This window comes from Apus apus, chromosome 12, assembly GCF_020740795.1.
Source record: "Apus apus isolate bApuApu2 chromosome 12, bApuApu2.pri.cur, whole genome shotgun sequence".
NCBI classification, from domain to species: Eukaryota; Metazoa; Chordata; class Aves; order Apodiformes; family Apodidae; genus Apus; species Apus apus.
This window is the reverse complement of record NC_067293.1, coordinates 2,239,668-2,256,903: the sequence shown is the minus strand read 5'-3', so window position 1 is coordinate 2,256,903 and position 17,236 is coordinate 2,239,668. Positions and strand designations below refer to the sequence as shown.

At 42.7% G+C, this 17,236-nt stretch overlaps 1 protein-coding gene across 1 annotated transcript in view; it reads right to left on the bottom strand.

The window, feature by feature from the left end:
• The window catches only part of MAP7D3 (MAP7 domain containing 3), a 41,004-nt gene extending 27,204 nt beyond the window's left edge, over window positions 1-13,800 (bottom strand). The window contains exons 1-3 of the mRNA XM_051629991.1: window positions 13,685-13,800; window positions 1,887-1,988; window positions 967-1,047 (exon numbers count right to left, since the gene is read on the bottom strand). Of these exons, the coding sequence (XP_051485951.1) occupies window positions 967-1,047; window positions 1,887-1,988; window positions 13,685-13,745 (244 nt within the window). The 5' untranslated portion in view covers window positions 13,746-13,800. The remainder of the gene's footprint in view (window positions 1-966; window positions 1,048-1,886; window positions 1,989-13,684) is intronic.
• Between the last annotated feature and the right edge of the window lie 3,436 nt (window positions 13,801-17,236).

The following is a 17,236-nucleotide window of genomic DNA, read 5'->3' as shown; positions in this document are numbered from 1 at the left end:
AAAATAGCTATATCACTCTTCTCCCATTTCCACCTTGGAAGAGCTGTGTGCAGCTAAACAGGAAGCTTCAAGTCCTGTGACAAAAAGCTGGTGGTTGAATGCCCAGTGGAAGTATTTTCCACAGCTAGACAGATGAAATGAACTGAGAGCGCAGATAATGACACCAACAATACACAGCAGGACCTACATATAAGGTCCCCCAAATACTTCTGAATTTATATGTGTACTAGTCCCACCTCTCTCCATGCTAGGATAACACAGTAATTCCTGTTGCTGTGTCTTTCATGTTTAGAAATGAACAAACAGGCCAGAGTGGCAGCAGCACTCCTCAGGAGCTGGGGGGCCCAGAGCCAGGCTGCAGGGCACACTGTGACCCTTCCATCTCCTGCTGCACACACATGCACTGATCCAGATCCCAGGCAGCATAAAGCTGGGCAAGTTTTATACTTTTCTCTAGGTCTTAGATTCTTTGCTCAGATAAAGATACCCAGTTCAGTGCAGGAGTCATTTCAGTGTGCTAGGAAACAAGGGAAGCAGTGTTCAAGGCAATCAAACTGTTCAACTGCCTAAATCCTTTTTGGTTTTCTCTGCATCAGCATCCCCCAAACCTGTCTCCAGGGCTACAGGAAGCAGTTCTAAGCAAAAAGTTTTACTTTCAGCAGTGTTTTTGTTCAAGCTTCCAATAGGAAATGGCTAAATTCGCTTGGTGGTCACTAAGAAATGGATGGTCAGAAGTGCCATACAGCTTCAAGAAGCTAAACATCTCTGGAATGTTTTCCTCTCATATCTAATACTTCTCCATTCAGGTCCACAGATGGTCATGGATGCAAGACCAAGAGGAGACCTTGTCTCGTCGCCAAAAAGCTGAAAAAAGTGACTGAACAAGGAGTAAGACAGTAAGTTGTACACTATTCCTTCATCTTAAACATTTTAGGAGATGATATTTTAAATGAAAACAGAAAATACCATGTTGCTTTTCCCGCTCTTCTCTGCGCTCCCTGGCCAGTCTTTGTCTCTCTTCTGTTCTTAGAGTGGAACCATCTATCACTGTAAAAAAAGAAAAATTGAAGACACATAATTGTCAGTTATTTTGAACATTCAATTTTAAATCAGAAAGTCAGAAGTCTTTACTATCAAAAAGACAATGAAACTTCCTGAGAGATACATACCACCAAAGCACTGCACACCCTGTACAGAGATTAAAGATGTCATCTGAAAAATTCACAGGAAGCTGAAGATCCTTATTTTCCCCCTTTCCATTCCCTCAGAACAACCAATCCACTATTTTTAATAGATGCAGCAAAAAGCAAACCCAATATCAAAAGGCCCAATGCATCCAATCAAAAGAAAGCCTGAGCAATAGTCACATGTATGAGAACATACTTTTATTCCAAATTCAGCTCTGATCCTCATTCTTGTCCATACGAATTCCTGTGATCAAGAACCACAGGAACCTAGGGAAACTCCATCTGAGAACAGACAGTTCACCCACCATGACAAATTCCAAGCCCTGTAACACAGCTAGTTTGCAGGCTAAGCACAACCAAGACTCTGTAAGTCTCTGCAGGTCTAAAAAATATCCATTTCAGCAAGAAGTGAACTGGTAACCTGACTTGAGCACAAAAAAAGAATTTATCTTTGTTGTTATGCCCCACTGAAATGGTAGGGAGCTTCACTATCTGAACTCTGTGAGTAAAGAGCAAAAGTCTGTCATTAAAACCAGACCTTCAATGAATGTACAAAGCAAGTACCAGGTGCTTTATGCTCTGATGCCTCCTGAAGAAAAAAAAGCACTGCGCTTATTTATAAAGATGTTTTATTAAGTAGCTACTAACACTTCCTTGTGAACCCAATACTTCATTAAGAAAAATGACCACTAATTATACCTGGTTTAGTTGCTGTCTTTATATTTATTGAGGTCTGGACTGCAACAGGGCTAATGCCACTTTGGCTCCTCCTTTCTTCTGCTATGGCTTGGGCTGCAGCAACTGTGAGAAAGAATAATTCCATATTAAGAAAAGCTCTACAACCAAAACTCACGAAATAAATATCTAAAATAAATACAAAAAATTCTATTTGAGGTCCCAGATCTTATTATTAAACAACTAACTTGGAACTGCTCAACTTGTAAGAAGGAAGAACTTACCAAAAACTTCAGATCTGGCACAGCTTTTCTTTGTAAAAGCAAAACTTAAAAACTTCATGTTTTAAAATGTGTAGCAAAGGGCTATAGATCTTCTATAAAAACAAACTTATCAAATATTTAGCAAAGTTATAAGTCTGATTTACACTTAATAAGAAAAACTCTTTGCTACAGCAGGTGTATCTGTGGGCTGAACTCATATGTATGAGTTGATTAGCACTGGGACAATCACACGCTGATGAATCCCAAGCAGGGACAGGTTTAGGGAGACCTTTCTTTATTTCATGACATGAAAGCAGTGGATTAGCTGCATAAAGCGAATCATTAAGGGATGCTTAGAATGTATTTTGAAATCTGGATCTTCAAAAATAAACTTTAATTATAAATTAGACTCCAAAACAGTAATTTGAGCATTTGTGCAGAGACCCATTCACCTTACTCAAGTTTCACCAAGGTGAGGACAGTGACCTGCTGGGCTCCAATCCCAGTCAATCATACAGAACTGAAATGCTAGCAGTAGAAATGTCACTAAATAATGAAACCCATTAAGAAGCAAGGAGACTAATTTACTGTATCACTTTTCACAGATTTCCTTTATTTTGGTATCAACTTTCCCTTGAAATAATCACTTTTTTGGGTGTGAAGGGCTCCAGGGAAAGCAGGCAGGGCAACCTGTAAAACAGCATCACCCCATTTTCCTGCACAGCTTTGAACTGGAGTGTCCTTGCAGCAGTGACACCTTGTGCTCACCTTGGCTGACAGATACTGGGAGATCAACTTGGTTCTCACAGAAAAGCCCAACTCTGGGGGGAAGCAAGAGAACACACCACACAATCAACCAACTCTAGAAAGCAGAAGCTGATGCCTCTTTTAAACAGAAAAGGCAATTCACAAACATAACACATAACGTGCCGAGGTTTCAACCCTAATGCTAGAACTTGGTGTTACACTAAGAACAAGAAAACAGCTTTGCCAAGGATCTCAGGCTTCCCTTTAACAGAGCAGTGCAGAATGCAAAGGAGGAAGGAAGAGTCTCCCTCTTCTCTATGCATTGCCATGACAACTAGTTGTGTCATGGTAATAACCCTCCCTAAGGCTGTGCCCAAGAACAATCACCTCAAAGTGTTTAATCCCATGTGATGTCAGTGATAAATGCTGACTACAATACTTATTCAGCAACTCTAAATTGTCACCCGCAGCTGTTGCCATGTCTTGAATTAATTTTTCATTGCAGCACCAAACAAAAGTCTTCCTCAGTTCCATCCCATACATCTCCAAGGCTCTTTCAAACAAGTCAGTGAGCAGATACACCGTGACATGGTGAGGTTACCAATTGGCAAAGAGAGCAGCTAAAGAAGGGCTCACTGTAATTCCACTATGTAGATGAGAAGTCAGTCAGAAAGCTGATTTTGTACACTGCTGCACATCACACGGGTGAGAATCTAGCCCAAGAATTCACCAAGTGAAGAACAAGAAAATTATATATTCTAAACAAAATCAGATGTGAAAACAGTCTAAGGAAACCAGCCTCCTGTAGCTTCTTCTGAGAGCAAAAATACACAGCCAGGGTATTTAGATCCAATTACACCTTTGCAGATCACAAAGGCTGACAGAACATAAGCTATTTCAAATACCATTTAAAGTGAAGATGGATACAGATACCCAGTTTCATCTTCAGTCTCCATCAGCAAGGGAAGAGACAGGAGGTGCACAGGCAGACAGAGCCAATTCAGCCCAGCCCAGCTGGGAAATGAGCCTGACTGAATAAATTCACCCTACACCAGGTTTGGTTAAGACAAATACTGGAATTTGCCTCAACTCTCCAAGTTTAAACATCCACATTTCTATAACAAAGTTATAGTAAGAAACAAACTGCCCTTTAAACAGGTACAATATTAATAATATTTTACTTGTAGAAGTATTTTATTATTGGCAATCTTGCTGAACAAACCAGTCATAATGGATGTAATTTCATTTTGAAAAATAAACATACACCTGAATAATGTTCATGATTAGAAGGCACTCATTTAAAAAAATTGTGTCCTACCTGCAAAGCAATTAGTCACATCTTAATTGAATAAGGTTGCAAAAATTTGCTTTAGATTCTATAGAACAGGAAAGTGGGTTACAGAAACAGTACAGCTTGCAAAGGACACAGAGGAGAAAAAAAAGCCTAGAAATACTTAGCCAAAGGATTTTGTATGTCAGGTAAAATATAAATGTTCACTGTTTCAATGCCTCATTATTTTTATAGAAACAATGTGCTTACAAATTTGAAAGCAGAAGATTTAAAGGCACAAGGAGAGCACCTTTGTGTTACACAGAGTCAATTTAACTAACAGAAAGTTAGAATTAAAAGTGAACTGAGGATGTGAACAAAAGATTATTAAAAGGGGAACAGCCATCACATTAGATGCATCCCCAGGACCTGTGAGCCCAATTTCACCAAGTCTCAGGTCAACAGGCAGGTTTTACAGCCCATGTCAATTTTATGATAAATATACAATATGAAACTGTGATTTTCAAGATCCACATTCTACTACAGTAAAGGAAAATCAATTGCAGATTGTTATACTCTGCAACTTTTTAAAAAATAGATTTTATTTTAATATGATAAAAGAAATCTTAGTTTTTAATACATTTAAGTATTCTTTGGCACAGATGCCTGTAATTCTTTTGCCTAGCTTTCCAAAATGAATGTAGCATCTGCTGTGGAGCAGAACTTCACTGAAAAGAATTTTCCACAAAATCTAACTATCTCTGTAAAATAAGCCTAATGCGTCTGTAATAAATCAGGGTACCCCCAAACAGGAAACCAGTTAACCATAATTTCACTAAAACCTGTGTTTCATGATCCATTACTGGGGGGTGCCTTCAGGGGCAAAATTCCCAGAGAAGAAAAATTCTCATAGAAGCAAATTAAATCTCATTTCTATTCTGAGCTTCTCCTCCCACAGTAGTCACTAAAGGCTTTCAAAACTATAATTTGTGATCAGCATGATGTCTGTGCTTTTTTCCACAGTAGTCTACCTTTAAACACTTCAGCTAAAATTAATAAAAGTACAAGCACGTGGTCAGTAATAATATTTGCACTCACGCCTACTAAAACAGGAACACAAAATGGTTGGGGAGCTTGGGAAGCAGTTTTCCTTCTGCACCCTCCTCGCCGTTTAGCACTGTGTGTCTGGCCAAGTGTGTCATGGAGAAACTAAACCAATAGAAGTAGCAGGAATTGGCTGCTGCAGGAGGGAAGGTGCCAGATGAAGCCCAAGCTCCCCTCCCAGCCCTGACAGTGCAGGTAGGTCACACCTCCCTCGCACTCCGCGCTGATCAGGTTTCTAATGTGCCCTGAAGGGACCGGTGCTAAAAATAAAACTTTATTTCTATTTCAGTCCTTGCACTGAGTTAATACCCTTGGCCCTTGCCAAGACTGTCAAAGGACTCACACAGTTGCTGTTCTTAGTGGAACTCATTAGGTTTACCCAGGCAGGTTTAGGGCTTCCACCCCATCGCCCCCACTGGCTTGGAGCCAGCCAGAGCTGCCCCACTTGCTCTTCCTCTCCTGTAAGAGAGCAGCAAGTGCTGACTTTCACAGAAATCCTTCTGCTTCTTAGGATTTAATGACTTGTTATGCAAAACAAAAACAAAAACGTCAGAGACTAAGCCTTTGAAAGGAAAGTGAGAAGGACTCCTGAATGTTAAGCATTGTTGTGAATCAACATGTTTTCTGTAAGTCTAAAGCAGGTAACAAGAAGCCAATAAACAACCCATACATCAAAACAAATTTGAACTTCCCGGCAATTATCTCCGATTTTACAGTAAACTGTCAAATCTGCAAGATGTCATTTCTGCCTTGCTCCATTACAGCCAACTACTGTTTGTCTAGGTGCTAGGAATCCTTTTCAGTAACAGTCTTCAGACCTTATTCCTTTTAATATTTTTTCACAACCTTCAGGAAAGCAGGGGAAACCAGCATTCAAGGCTGAGATTTCTGTGTACTGTCTTTAAGCTGATTACCACTCATTAATTAACACAGGCTAAGACAAATGGATGCATGATCATATACTTAAGAGGGTTTCAAAATCCAGTGTTGGTTTCATGCTATTACTCCGTGTTCAAAGAAGGATGCTCCCTCACACAAATGGGTGGACATCACAGAAAGCTTCCACTGAAGAACAGAACACCTCTCTCCATATGAATTCCTCTTTTCCCTTCTTTCCCCATTGATCCTCATTTCCCATCTTTGGGCTGCAAGAACTGACAGGCTCCATAACCAAACTTGTGAGCCTCCCAGAAGGCACCTTCTGATGGACCAGCTGGAAGGCAGATGGTTCTCCTGTTTTGTCTGGGCAGCCACCAGATGGGAAGCACACAGATCTCCAGAAAGCAGCACACGCCGTCTCTCAGCTTCAGCAGGCCAGGAGAGCTTCCTGTTGCCTTATCCTTACTCCAGACTCTGCACACTTTCATTGTGCATTTATTTCCTGCGTGGGATACCTATTAAATTACCTTTACGTGCTTTCCTTCCCTTAAGCTCATTTCTGCAGCTGATTCTGCAAAACAATCTGGTTTTCCTCACAATGTTCACAGTGGTTTAGGATTATTTCTTCAGTTCATCACAAGTATTGATCCCACTAGGAAAATATTTGACACATGCATTCCTTTGTAGTGTATGAATAAGCAGTTCCAGAAGTATTTGAGACATATTTGCAAGAATGTAAGTTTTTACTTAAAGATCTATACTCAGATTAAGAGCTAGAAACACTAAATAAATTACACAGTTAACAAAACACTATTTATTTCTTGTAAGGAAACTGAGAAAGACAATGGCTGAAGCAACCTCAATAACATGTTACCATAGCTGTTCAGCCTAGAGTGCAGAGAGGCACCAAGAAGGCTGCTAGACTAATTTGTGGGTTGATCTCTGGTTGATCCCCTTTTCTCTAGGGGAAGCACACAATCAAACCAAACTTGAATGTAACAGAAGCACAGACCAAGGAATCAAAATTTGTCTTTAAAAGCACTGGCAGCCATATCCCAAAACTTCTTACAGTCAGAGATGCTGGAGCATTGTCTGACAGCCACATCAGACAAGTACCACTCTTAGTCCAAACACAACTGACGCCTACTATGAATATATCTCCTTGCTGATTCCTGCTGTTGCTCATATTCTCTTATTTTAATTTTTCTCACACTGCTCAGCCATGACTTACGCTTCCCCCTCCCCGACGGGAAAAGCAACTGCTAGCACAACACTTGAAGAGGACAAAGAGATGTCCCCAACACTTACAGAAGCCATCATCAGGTTGGTAAGCACTGCCTGTATTGTGTACATGGGGCTGACAAGCCAAATCCACCCCCTTCTCTGGCAGAGAGATCCAGCTTCACAATTTGGGGTTCTTTACTACTAAGGTACATTGCTACTCACAACGTGAAAGAAATGAGACAGAACCACAGCAGATTCTCTACTGTCACTGGCTTTCTGCTGCCTTCACTTTCCCCTTTGCCACTCTCTCCTTCCCCACCTTCCAAAAGCAATTTGCATTCAGCATGATCCAACTGAAACTTTTATTTAAAAAAAAAATAACATGATCTGTCACCACCTCTTTTGATTTGAGAACGTGATTTGTACAAAAAGGCCCTCCAGAGGGGACACTTCTCCAATTTACTCATTCCCAATTCTCTGCAAGCTTTGCTCTAAGTCAGATCACTTTCCTGCTCTACCTGGCATTAGTTATTAATCAGTTTATTGCACTGTGCTTAGCAAGGTTATCTGCACAATGACTTCTATTTAGAGCTGATGCTTCCTACATAAAGGATATAGAAGCCTTAAAGCCCCAACCGTGTTCTTTAGCAAACAATCATGCATTGTTGTTGTTTCTTTGCTGTCTAGAAGCAGAGTCTTAGTAAGACATGGCCACAGGGAAGCCAGGGGTTTGGAAAGGTTGGAACAGTCATGTTTCTCAGTGAAAGGGCAAGGCATTAAGGTATTCATACTTTATGTAAAATTACCCACCAGAATACATTAAAATTGTGTTTTAGATGTAAAGAGAATATTTCTGCACAAAGTTTCTGTGGCTTGGCAATTACAAACTCTTCTCACTGACTGCAAAACAAACAGAAATTGCTTTCATCCACCTTGAGTGATTCCTTTTAAGGATATATTTCACACTGACTGCAATGCTGATGCAATGAACAATGATTAAAAGTCCCTCGAGAACCTTCCTATGTATAACAGAAATCAGAATTTACCTGCTTCTGCATGAAGGAAATTCCAAGCTATCCTAACACTGGACTAAAAGGAAAGCAGTTTAGATACGCCCTTATGTAATTTCAAGTGGATTCACTGTGAAATGTAGTTGTCACATGATGTAACTTAAATGCTAATATATAGGTATATACAGATTAAACACTCCAAAACTGTTAGAACTGGAAAAAGGTTTTACAGGATGAAAAAGGTAAAATGGTGGAGTTCTAAACACAGAGTGGAAGATCATTAGTACCCACTCTGCTGCACAGATTATTTTCTTTCTTTAATAACACGTTTCAGTGCCTCAGGCTCCTGGAGTGCATGAGGGGGGAAAAAAGGATTTTTAACATGTTTTGTCCCACACATTGGACTGGCTTAACAGATGTGAGTGCAGTCCCACTTCTAACATGCACTGAGCAGTTTGGTTCCTACCACAGCTCTAGCTGAAGTGCTGGCAAAAGCTGGACAGCCAGCCACCAGCTAGCTCTGCTTTACTCCTCCAGCTCTGGAGGCCAACTTAAACTGACTCCTGATTACACTCCTGCACAGCCACTGCAAAAAAGTAACTTCAAGACAAACTTCTGCTCTCTTCTCCTCTTTCACATCTGTTTTCCCCATTGTATTTTTTTCTTTATTTTATATGCACTATCTCTAAGACTGAAACCAGCTACCTTCTATCTGCTACTTCCTTTCCTGAGCAGTCTGTTTATTTTGCTTGCTGGAAGGATGTTCTTGTTAGCCCTTTTGTCCTCTTGTTTGCATGCTGGCTATTGTTTCATACAGTCAGCCCAAACAATGCCAGCCAAGAACACAGCCTAGCACAACAAGTCTCAACTTAATTGGAGACCAACTCTGTGAAAACACCATTTTGAGCCTTCTTCTACTGAGCTCCTTTACATGACAGCAGTGAAAACTACTGCTTTTGCCTTTTACACTGACAAATTTCTTACGGCAACTTTAGAGCACATTCAAACACTGTAGCAGACCAGGAATTTGAAGTTCCCAGTTTGTTTTTACAAATCATCTGATAAGTCATTTTCACAGAAGTCATTAAAATTGCGTGCTCAGAATTCTATTTGTCAGGCTGTCCTTTCACAACAGGACTGCAAGCATCTCCAATTATTTAACCAAGTTTAAAGACAGATTGCAGTATTTGATACCCTATGACTAGGATTAACATAGAATATTTCTTCTGTTTATCTCATTGTATCCTAGTTCTTTTCTTCTTAACTCTCTTGTCACTTTTAAAAACTGACAAAAATAGCATGTCAGTACTTGAAATATTCCTAGCTGATTTCTTTCTGAAAAACACAAGGGTATAAAGAAGAAGCAGTCCTTAATTCTAGTCACATTTTAGGGCAGTGCACAGACAGGGATAGTACAAGCCACAGTGTCTCTGGGCTCCATTAGAGTTCTGATCCTTGCAAGTCATGATTTGATTAATATTTCAATCTGAATTGAAGCATGGAATAAAAAATTATATTTTGTAATTTTGAAACATGAAAAAATATGTAGAGAACAGAACATTCTGTATAAGAAATTTAAAAAAATATGCTGTATATGCATATGATTTTGAGATTACTTTGGGGACGTTACAGCAAGGAGGACATCTTTCTTGAATGCATGTGGAGAAATTTTAAGTTTTAAATTAGAATAACCACTTACAATTTAAAGTAATCTAATACACAGGATACATCTTCACGAATCTGCATGAAATCATCTCTAATCCATACTAGTGCATCTCCAGGAACAAGAAGAAAATGAAATTAAGGCTCAGAGCCATTCCAATCACATTAAGTTCTCAGCCTGCCTTGGGAATATTCTCTCTCACCACTGGGATCTATGTGAAATCCAATTTCTGGGGAGTTCTTTGCATTTATCACCCTGGCACTCTGTAAAGCAGTGTACATACTACTTCCATGAAGGGGAAAAAGATGAAGCATGGAAAAAAACGTAAAGACCTTCTCCAAAGTTACCAGGAATTTGAAAAACAAGAAACTAAGTCAGGCCCAGTGCTTGCCAGCTGCATCCCTGGTCACTGGGGCATCTTTGCTCTGCAGATGGAATAGTTATGAGTCATTTGTACAAACACCACCCAGCAAGACAACAACTGAATGCTGAAGATGCTTTTACTGTAGCACCCCTGTGCTATCAGAAGCCTGGCAAAGGAATAGCTTTGCTGTTTTGCAGCTTCCCAGACAAGTTCTGAAGCTCATCTCTACTCACAAACAGTCTGTAAAACCCAAAGGCTTTTAAGGATCCAAATTCAAAAGCAAATTCTTTCTCTCTTCCAGTAAGCAGCTCTGCTGCAGAGGTCAGTTCATCAGCTGCCTGATCAACAGACTCTTCTGGATCCCAATTAGTATTCTCTAGACATCACCCACCAGGTTCTGTTGTGGGACTTTGCCACCAAGACTGTCAAGGAGTTCTCTAGTACTTCCACAGGCATTAGTACAAACTTGTGTTACGTTTTATAACCATTACCTAGAGGCCAGATAAATCTGCTCGTGTTCCTGACCAACTCAGCAGTGCTTATGGTAACAGAATAGGAGCAAAAATTCCTCTTCCTCCCTGAAGGATGACAGCAGCAACCATGGATCACAGGAATGGAATAAGCAACTGCCATTTACATGCTGTTTCACAGTGTACAATCACAATTAATTTCTCATGTTAAGTGATCTTCATCCATCACTGACAGAAATGCTAACTGGCTTCTAGCTGTTGTAGCAAATTCTGCGTATTGTCATCCACCTAAAGGAAGCAAGACTGAACAAGTGTGTAAGGGCAGGAAATTACTGCAAAGGAACTGGAGAAATGAGAGCAGGCCTGCAGAATCTTAATTATCTTTGATACTCAAAGAAAGAGAAACCTTTCTTACCTTAATATTAGCTTAGATTGGCAAGAAAAATATTATATTTAAACTTAGCAACAAGTAGCCCTGTGGGATTCTACCGTTTCAAAGCCCAAAATAATTAACAAGCACCAATCAGCCACTGATCAAACCAGCATTAAGAGGCTGGGACCAGGAAGCAGAGGCAGGGAACAAGAGCCCAGCAATAAGGACCCACAAAGGAACCTATGCAAAAGGTTAAGTACACAAAAGGTCTATAGACACCTCCTAGGCAGACTAGCAGAAAGAGAAGTTGTTTCTCAGCAAGATGCTGCTCATTTATATTTATTGTCTTTAAACAGGAGATTCCCAGCCAGAAGTTCAATGGCAAACGACTTTAGGTGCACAGAACTATACTTGTTTCATATAATGTTTGTTCTCTAGATTGATTAAAACAGCAAAAAACATACTTGCTCACAGACCAGCAGAAACTGGATCCAAGTATTCTAGCTAGTAGATGTTTTGGAACTGAGAAGCTCCCCACACAGCCAGCTGAGCTGAGAAAGGCAGCAAATTATGCCCCTCTCTGAACCTGTCCAACCCTAGCGTGGGATGGAACAAGGTTCCTCCTACTGTCTTTTTTTTTTCTACATCTTCTCCAAATAGCTGCAGTATCAGACTTGGTTGCTGCTCACTTCTCCAAACAGCAGCAAATACAGTGGCAATTATCTTGCAAATTCCACCGTTAACCACTGGATTGCAAGGATGATTTCTAAACATTATTTGCTTTCCCCAGAGAGTGAGGGAGTGCTGCTGAGAAGTCAGGAGCAGAACACTCAGGATTGCTTCAATTCACACAAGCAGCAAGTTCACCTTCTCATAGAACTGCTAGAAATGCATTCTATGTAAATTGAAGCTTAGATTCTAGTTCAGTGACTTCTACGCCCTCAGGGAGAAAAAAAATTATAATCAAGATCTAGCCTTTCCAGGATCTAGTACGGGGGTTTGTTTTTGTTTTAACACGATGTGTGTATTAAAACATTTTCATACATGTAAAGGGAGATGGAGCTGCCTGGCTCAAGGAACATTTCACCTCTGGTTTTGGGACTAAATCTAGGTCATGACAGCTGTCAGCAAATGTGGGTGCCTGCCTTTAGAAAAACTTAGAAGGCATAGTATAAGTGCATCCAATACACAAAAGAAAATTCAGCAGTTCTAGCAAGGTGGATAAGGATCAAACAGACACTGTCTGTGCAGGTGAGAAGCGCTATCTTTTGGCAGACTGATATCCTTCTGCAGCACTAGACTATCTTAATTTTGAAAGAGAAATAAAAATTAAATAATATTTCTGACACAAAACACACTTGAGGAGAAAGACTGCCAGATGAGAGTTGTGCATTCAGGACCCTTCGCCAGCACTCTTCTTTATGTAACTATACAGGTAGACTGAAAACATTTAAGTGAGAGGCTACCAGAGTAGGTTTTGTACATAGTTCAAGTCAGATAGTTTAGATCAAACCTCAATTCCTTTTCCTGATTTTCTTTTTTTTGTCTGGGATGAAAAAATGTTCATCGTTATTACTGGCTCACTCTCAGAGCTAACGTGTGGAGATGTGCCATGAAATCATGCTTGGAACACACCTCGTGCAGGCACAATGCTGCTTTCAGAGTATGATATTGCTGAGGACCTGAAGTACAAATGGGCACTTCAACACACCCAAGGACAAAATCCAATCGGAGTCTCTTTAAGACATCAGCTCAAAAAACCGAAAAAAACAACCCTGAAGTTAAGGTTATCCAATCTTTGATCAGGAATCGGTGCCACGACCCATCCGTGCCTCCCGCACTTGGGGCCGGGAGCGGCCACCGGGCACGGGGCCGGGACAACCTGCAGGAGCTGCCGGAGCCACCAGAGCAACCGGCAAGTTCAGGTCCTCAACAAGTGCTGAAAAACGGGCGACTCGTGTAACCAAGCGGTCCTGCGGCCGCCTGTGCTGCTGCCTACAAGCTGCCAGAGGTCCCAAGTCAGCACTTAGCGCCCGAAGGTGGGGGAAGGAGGCTCCGCGGTCTCACTGACCCGTTCGGGCCAGCGGGCGGGGAGAGGGGCCGGGCGGCCCGGCCAGGGGAGGCCCCCAGCCCGCCGGCCCCCCAGCCCGCCGGCCCCCCAGCCCGCCAAGCCCCCAGCCCGCCGGTCCCCCAGCCCGCCGGCAGCAGGACACAAAGCCCGCCGGCCAAGACGGCCCCACGTCCCACTCCCGCAGCCCGTTCCCCCCCGCCCCGGGAAGGGGCCGGGCGGCCTGCGGGGCGGAAGGCGAGCGGGGGGACGCCCGGCCCCAGCGGCGGGCCGTGCCCTTGGGCCGCGCGGATCCGCAGATGGCTGCCACCGGGACAGAACCCACCCCCCGCCTCCCCCAGCCCCTCTACTCCTTCCCGGCCCGGGGCCCGCGCTGCCCGCTCTCACCCATCTGCTCCCGCAGCCCCTTCAAGGAGGGCGGGGGGGCCGCGCCGCCGCCCTCCGCCATCTTCAGCGCCGGGACGCGCGACTGGCGGCCGGGCGGCCGGGGCGCGGGGCGCAGTGCGCAGGCCCCGCAGTGCGCAGGCTCCGCGCCGCCCGGCAGCGCCGCCGCGGGGCAGGGCCGGGCCGGGCCGGGCAGCGCCCGCTCCTCAGCGCCCGCTCCTCACCGCGCCCGGGGCTGCCCGCGCTGGGGCGTAGGCTGGGCCCGGGGCGGCTCCCGCGCCGGCGGGCTCCCAGCGGCGGGGGGGTGGAAGGGGCTTTCCCGCTTGCTCCATCCCGCCCCGAGCCCGACTGAGGCGGCGAGGCGGTGAACGCCCGCGGGAAGGGGCGTCGAAGCTGTTGGGAGCTGCCGCTCCGCCGCAGTCCCACTGGGCCGGGCCCTGAGGGGACGCCGGGCCCTGAGGGGACGCCGGGCCCGTGCACAAGGCCGCGGCCACTCGGCTGTCCACGGGGCAGCGTGTGGTGGGTAATTTATGGCCCCACAACAACAACTGCACATGTTATCCTGCCATTAATGATGATGAATTGTCTTCTGATGGGGAGCTCTGAAAGAGAGAGACTTCTGGGCCGGCTGTCCAGGGTAATGAGCCATTATAAACAGTCTGCCTACAAACTCACTTTTCCAACAAAGGGGTTCAAGCAAAGGGGAAACTGGCTAAATTTTCAGCTGGTGTACCAAGTTTTAGCCTTCACTTGGACAGGTGAGGACTGGACGTGGTTCAGCAGAGTTAACCTTGCTGTGGCAAAGGTGGTGTTTGGCCTGAAGTGATGGCCAGTGTGCACAGCTGGACCAGCCTGTGAGGAGTGTGAGCTGACGGGTGCTGCTGGCAAGTTTGTTAGGCTTGAGTGGCCCGTGGTCTCTAAAGGTGAAGCACAACCTGGGATTTATCCCTCCGGTGGAAATGAGGTTGACTGGATTAAAAAGAAAACAGCCACAAATGTCCAAGTTGGGCTGCACAGCTTTGCGACAGGACCAGGAGTCGAGTCTGGTGTTTCAAGCACCACTGGTTTGGTACGTTTCCGAAAGAAGTGAGGAGGAAACAGCATCTGTGGCCTGAAGGTAAGTTCTTTGGACCTTGTGCAGAAAACTCCCTTTGAAATCGTAAGCAGAAAGTTTACCTTTCAGAGGGCCGCAGAATTTGCTCATAAATGGGAAGAATGCAGAAAAAGAAGTGGTAACATCATGTAGTGTTTCAAGACAGTAAAAAGGCACCTACAAAAATACAGGGCAGAGCTCCATTTTAACTTGAGTATTCAGACCACAAGCCTGCCCAGTTCTTTGTTTCTTGTTTGTTATATTGGCTTTCCTCATTTTAGCATGTATGTACAGAGAATCCTTTGTGTGTTCTTTCCTCTCTGTGTCTTCACAGAATGCCCATTGTTATTATTAGTTGAAACAAAAGGACAGCTAAAGGGAAAATAAACCCGTAACATTCTGTGACAAATTTCCAAACTCTGTGTTTATAGTATGTAGTAATACTACCTTGCCACTTAGCAATCTCAATGTGCTTTATACACATGCTGAAATTAAGTTTCACCATTCCACTGAGAGTCATTCAGATGTTACCCTCATTTTACAGGTGAGAAAACTGAGTCACTGAAATCAAAGTCTCTAGTTACGTCACAAACAGAGCAACACAGCAAAAAAAACCCAGCCCAGATTTCTTATCCTGTCCGTATTCATGTCATTTTCCATCTTCCTGTCAGCAACAACTGTAAGAAAATAGCACCAAAGTGTTTTTTTACATTGATTCTCTATAGCATGAAGTACAATAGGTGTGGTGTAAAAGAAAAGGTCAAACTGCCTGATGGGATGTAATTTTTATGTTTTTTTGCAAGCTCCACAAGTAATGTGTAGTTTTGAGGTTGTACTTTCCATGTCTGTAAAACTAAAGTGCTCATGAGTGTTTGGGGGTGTCTGAATTTTTGGTTAGGTTACATATATTTTCCTTACAGAATTTCTTTAATACACTGAGCAAGAAAAGGGGTCAGTGTCTATGAAGCCGTTTCTGTTCCTCTGAGAAGAATGAGACAACTGGCATGGGAGGAACCAACCATTCTGCTGAAAGGAACACTTACAAATGGAATGGGCAGCTAAAATTAATTTTCAAATGGGATGGCATTTTCTGTTCTTTCCGTTTCAACAGGCACATCTACAAGTTGCCTCAGTGCTTGCAGTTTAACACATCTGATACTCTGCACATGCAAAGCCTCAGAGTAGAAGATATAAATTACAGGAAGGGAAATGAACCAAGTGGTGCACACTCAGGATATTTGTGGTGGAGGCTGTAAACTTAAAATAAAAAGGCCAAGCACATACAAATTTATGACAGATGAAAAGACTCAAGGTAGAAGTGGGGCATTGTCCCTTCCTGCTCTCCACACACAAACGTACTCCTTGCTTTGTGTATCTTTTATCTTTAGGCACACAGGAACTGAGCTGAGAAAATCTGCCCCATGTGGAAAATGTCTAATCTTTTTTCCCCCCATGAGCAGTTTAGGAATGTTTGAGCTAGTATTTCAGCAATTGTAACTGTAACATCCATCTTATTTCCTGGTGTTTCTCAGATTTGTGGTTTGGTCATGGAGTTATTGGGCATTTTTAGTGCAATTTCATTAAAAGTTTGACCTTATGTGGCTTCAGCAGCAGTTGCAATCATCTTTCAATTTAGCAGCATTTGCAAATTTGATTGCAGTAGTTAATTTATTCTTATCCTTTAAAGACTGTCCTTTTTTCCATTGTCCCCGTGGAAAAGTGAATCATTTAATTTTAAAGTCATTTTTTCTGTCCTTTCAGTTTTCATGTGATAGTTTCTGACAGATCTTTCAAAGCTAGTTCGCTGATGGGCCCGTATTGGCATTATGAGATGAAAAGAGAGCTCTGGCACTACATGGAGTTTGAGATTCCAGGAGTTTTATGCTATGCATTTCAGTTTAAGAAATACTAATATTATTTGAAAGAATAGTAGCTGAAATTAATCAGGTAGAAACTTGCACGTGTGATGACCCAGATGCAAAAATGAAAAAAGGAAAAAAAGCTACTTCAGGAAGTACATTAGCCATTGGTAGATCCAGGGAGGGTTTTAGAGGAAGAAGCACCCACCCATTCATTCATTTCTTACCCTGTTACTCAAAATATCCAGTGTTGCTCAGTACTAAATGTTGTCCTTGACTGGACTCGGTCTAAAATCTTGTATAACCATTTTTATATTGTAGTTGAAAAAAAAAAACAAACCCTAATTTTCTGTGAGCCTAAAGAGCCTAATCTCTTTGATCACTGGAGTATCTAATAGTAAAATGTTCACGTGCATTAAGCTTCATTTATGTCAGCCTCACTGAGTATGAGCTGAAACACAAAAGACAGGGAAATTAGATGTATCTGTATCCTGCATAGGATTTTGAAAAATTATGAAAAAGTATTAAAAAATGTTCCAAATCCAGAAGTGTGAGGCATATATTGTGACAGATGAGAGTGGGTTTCCTGTGGTGACTGTAACT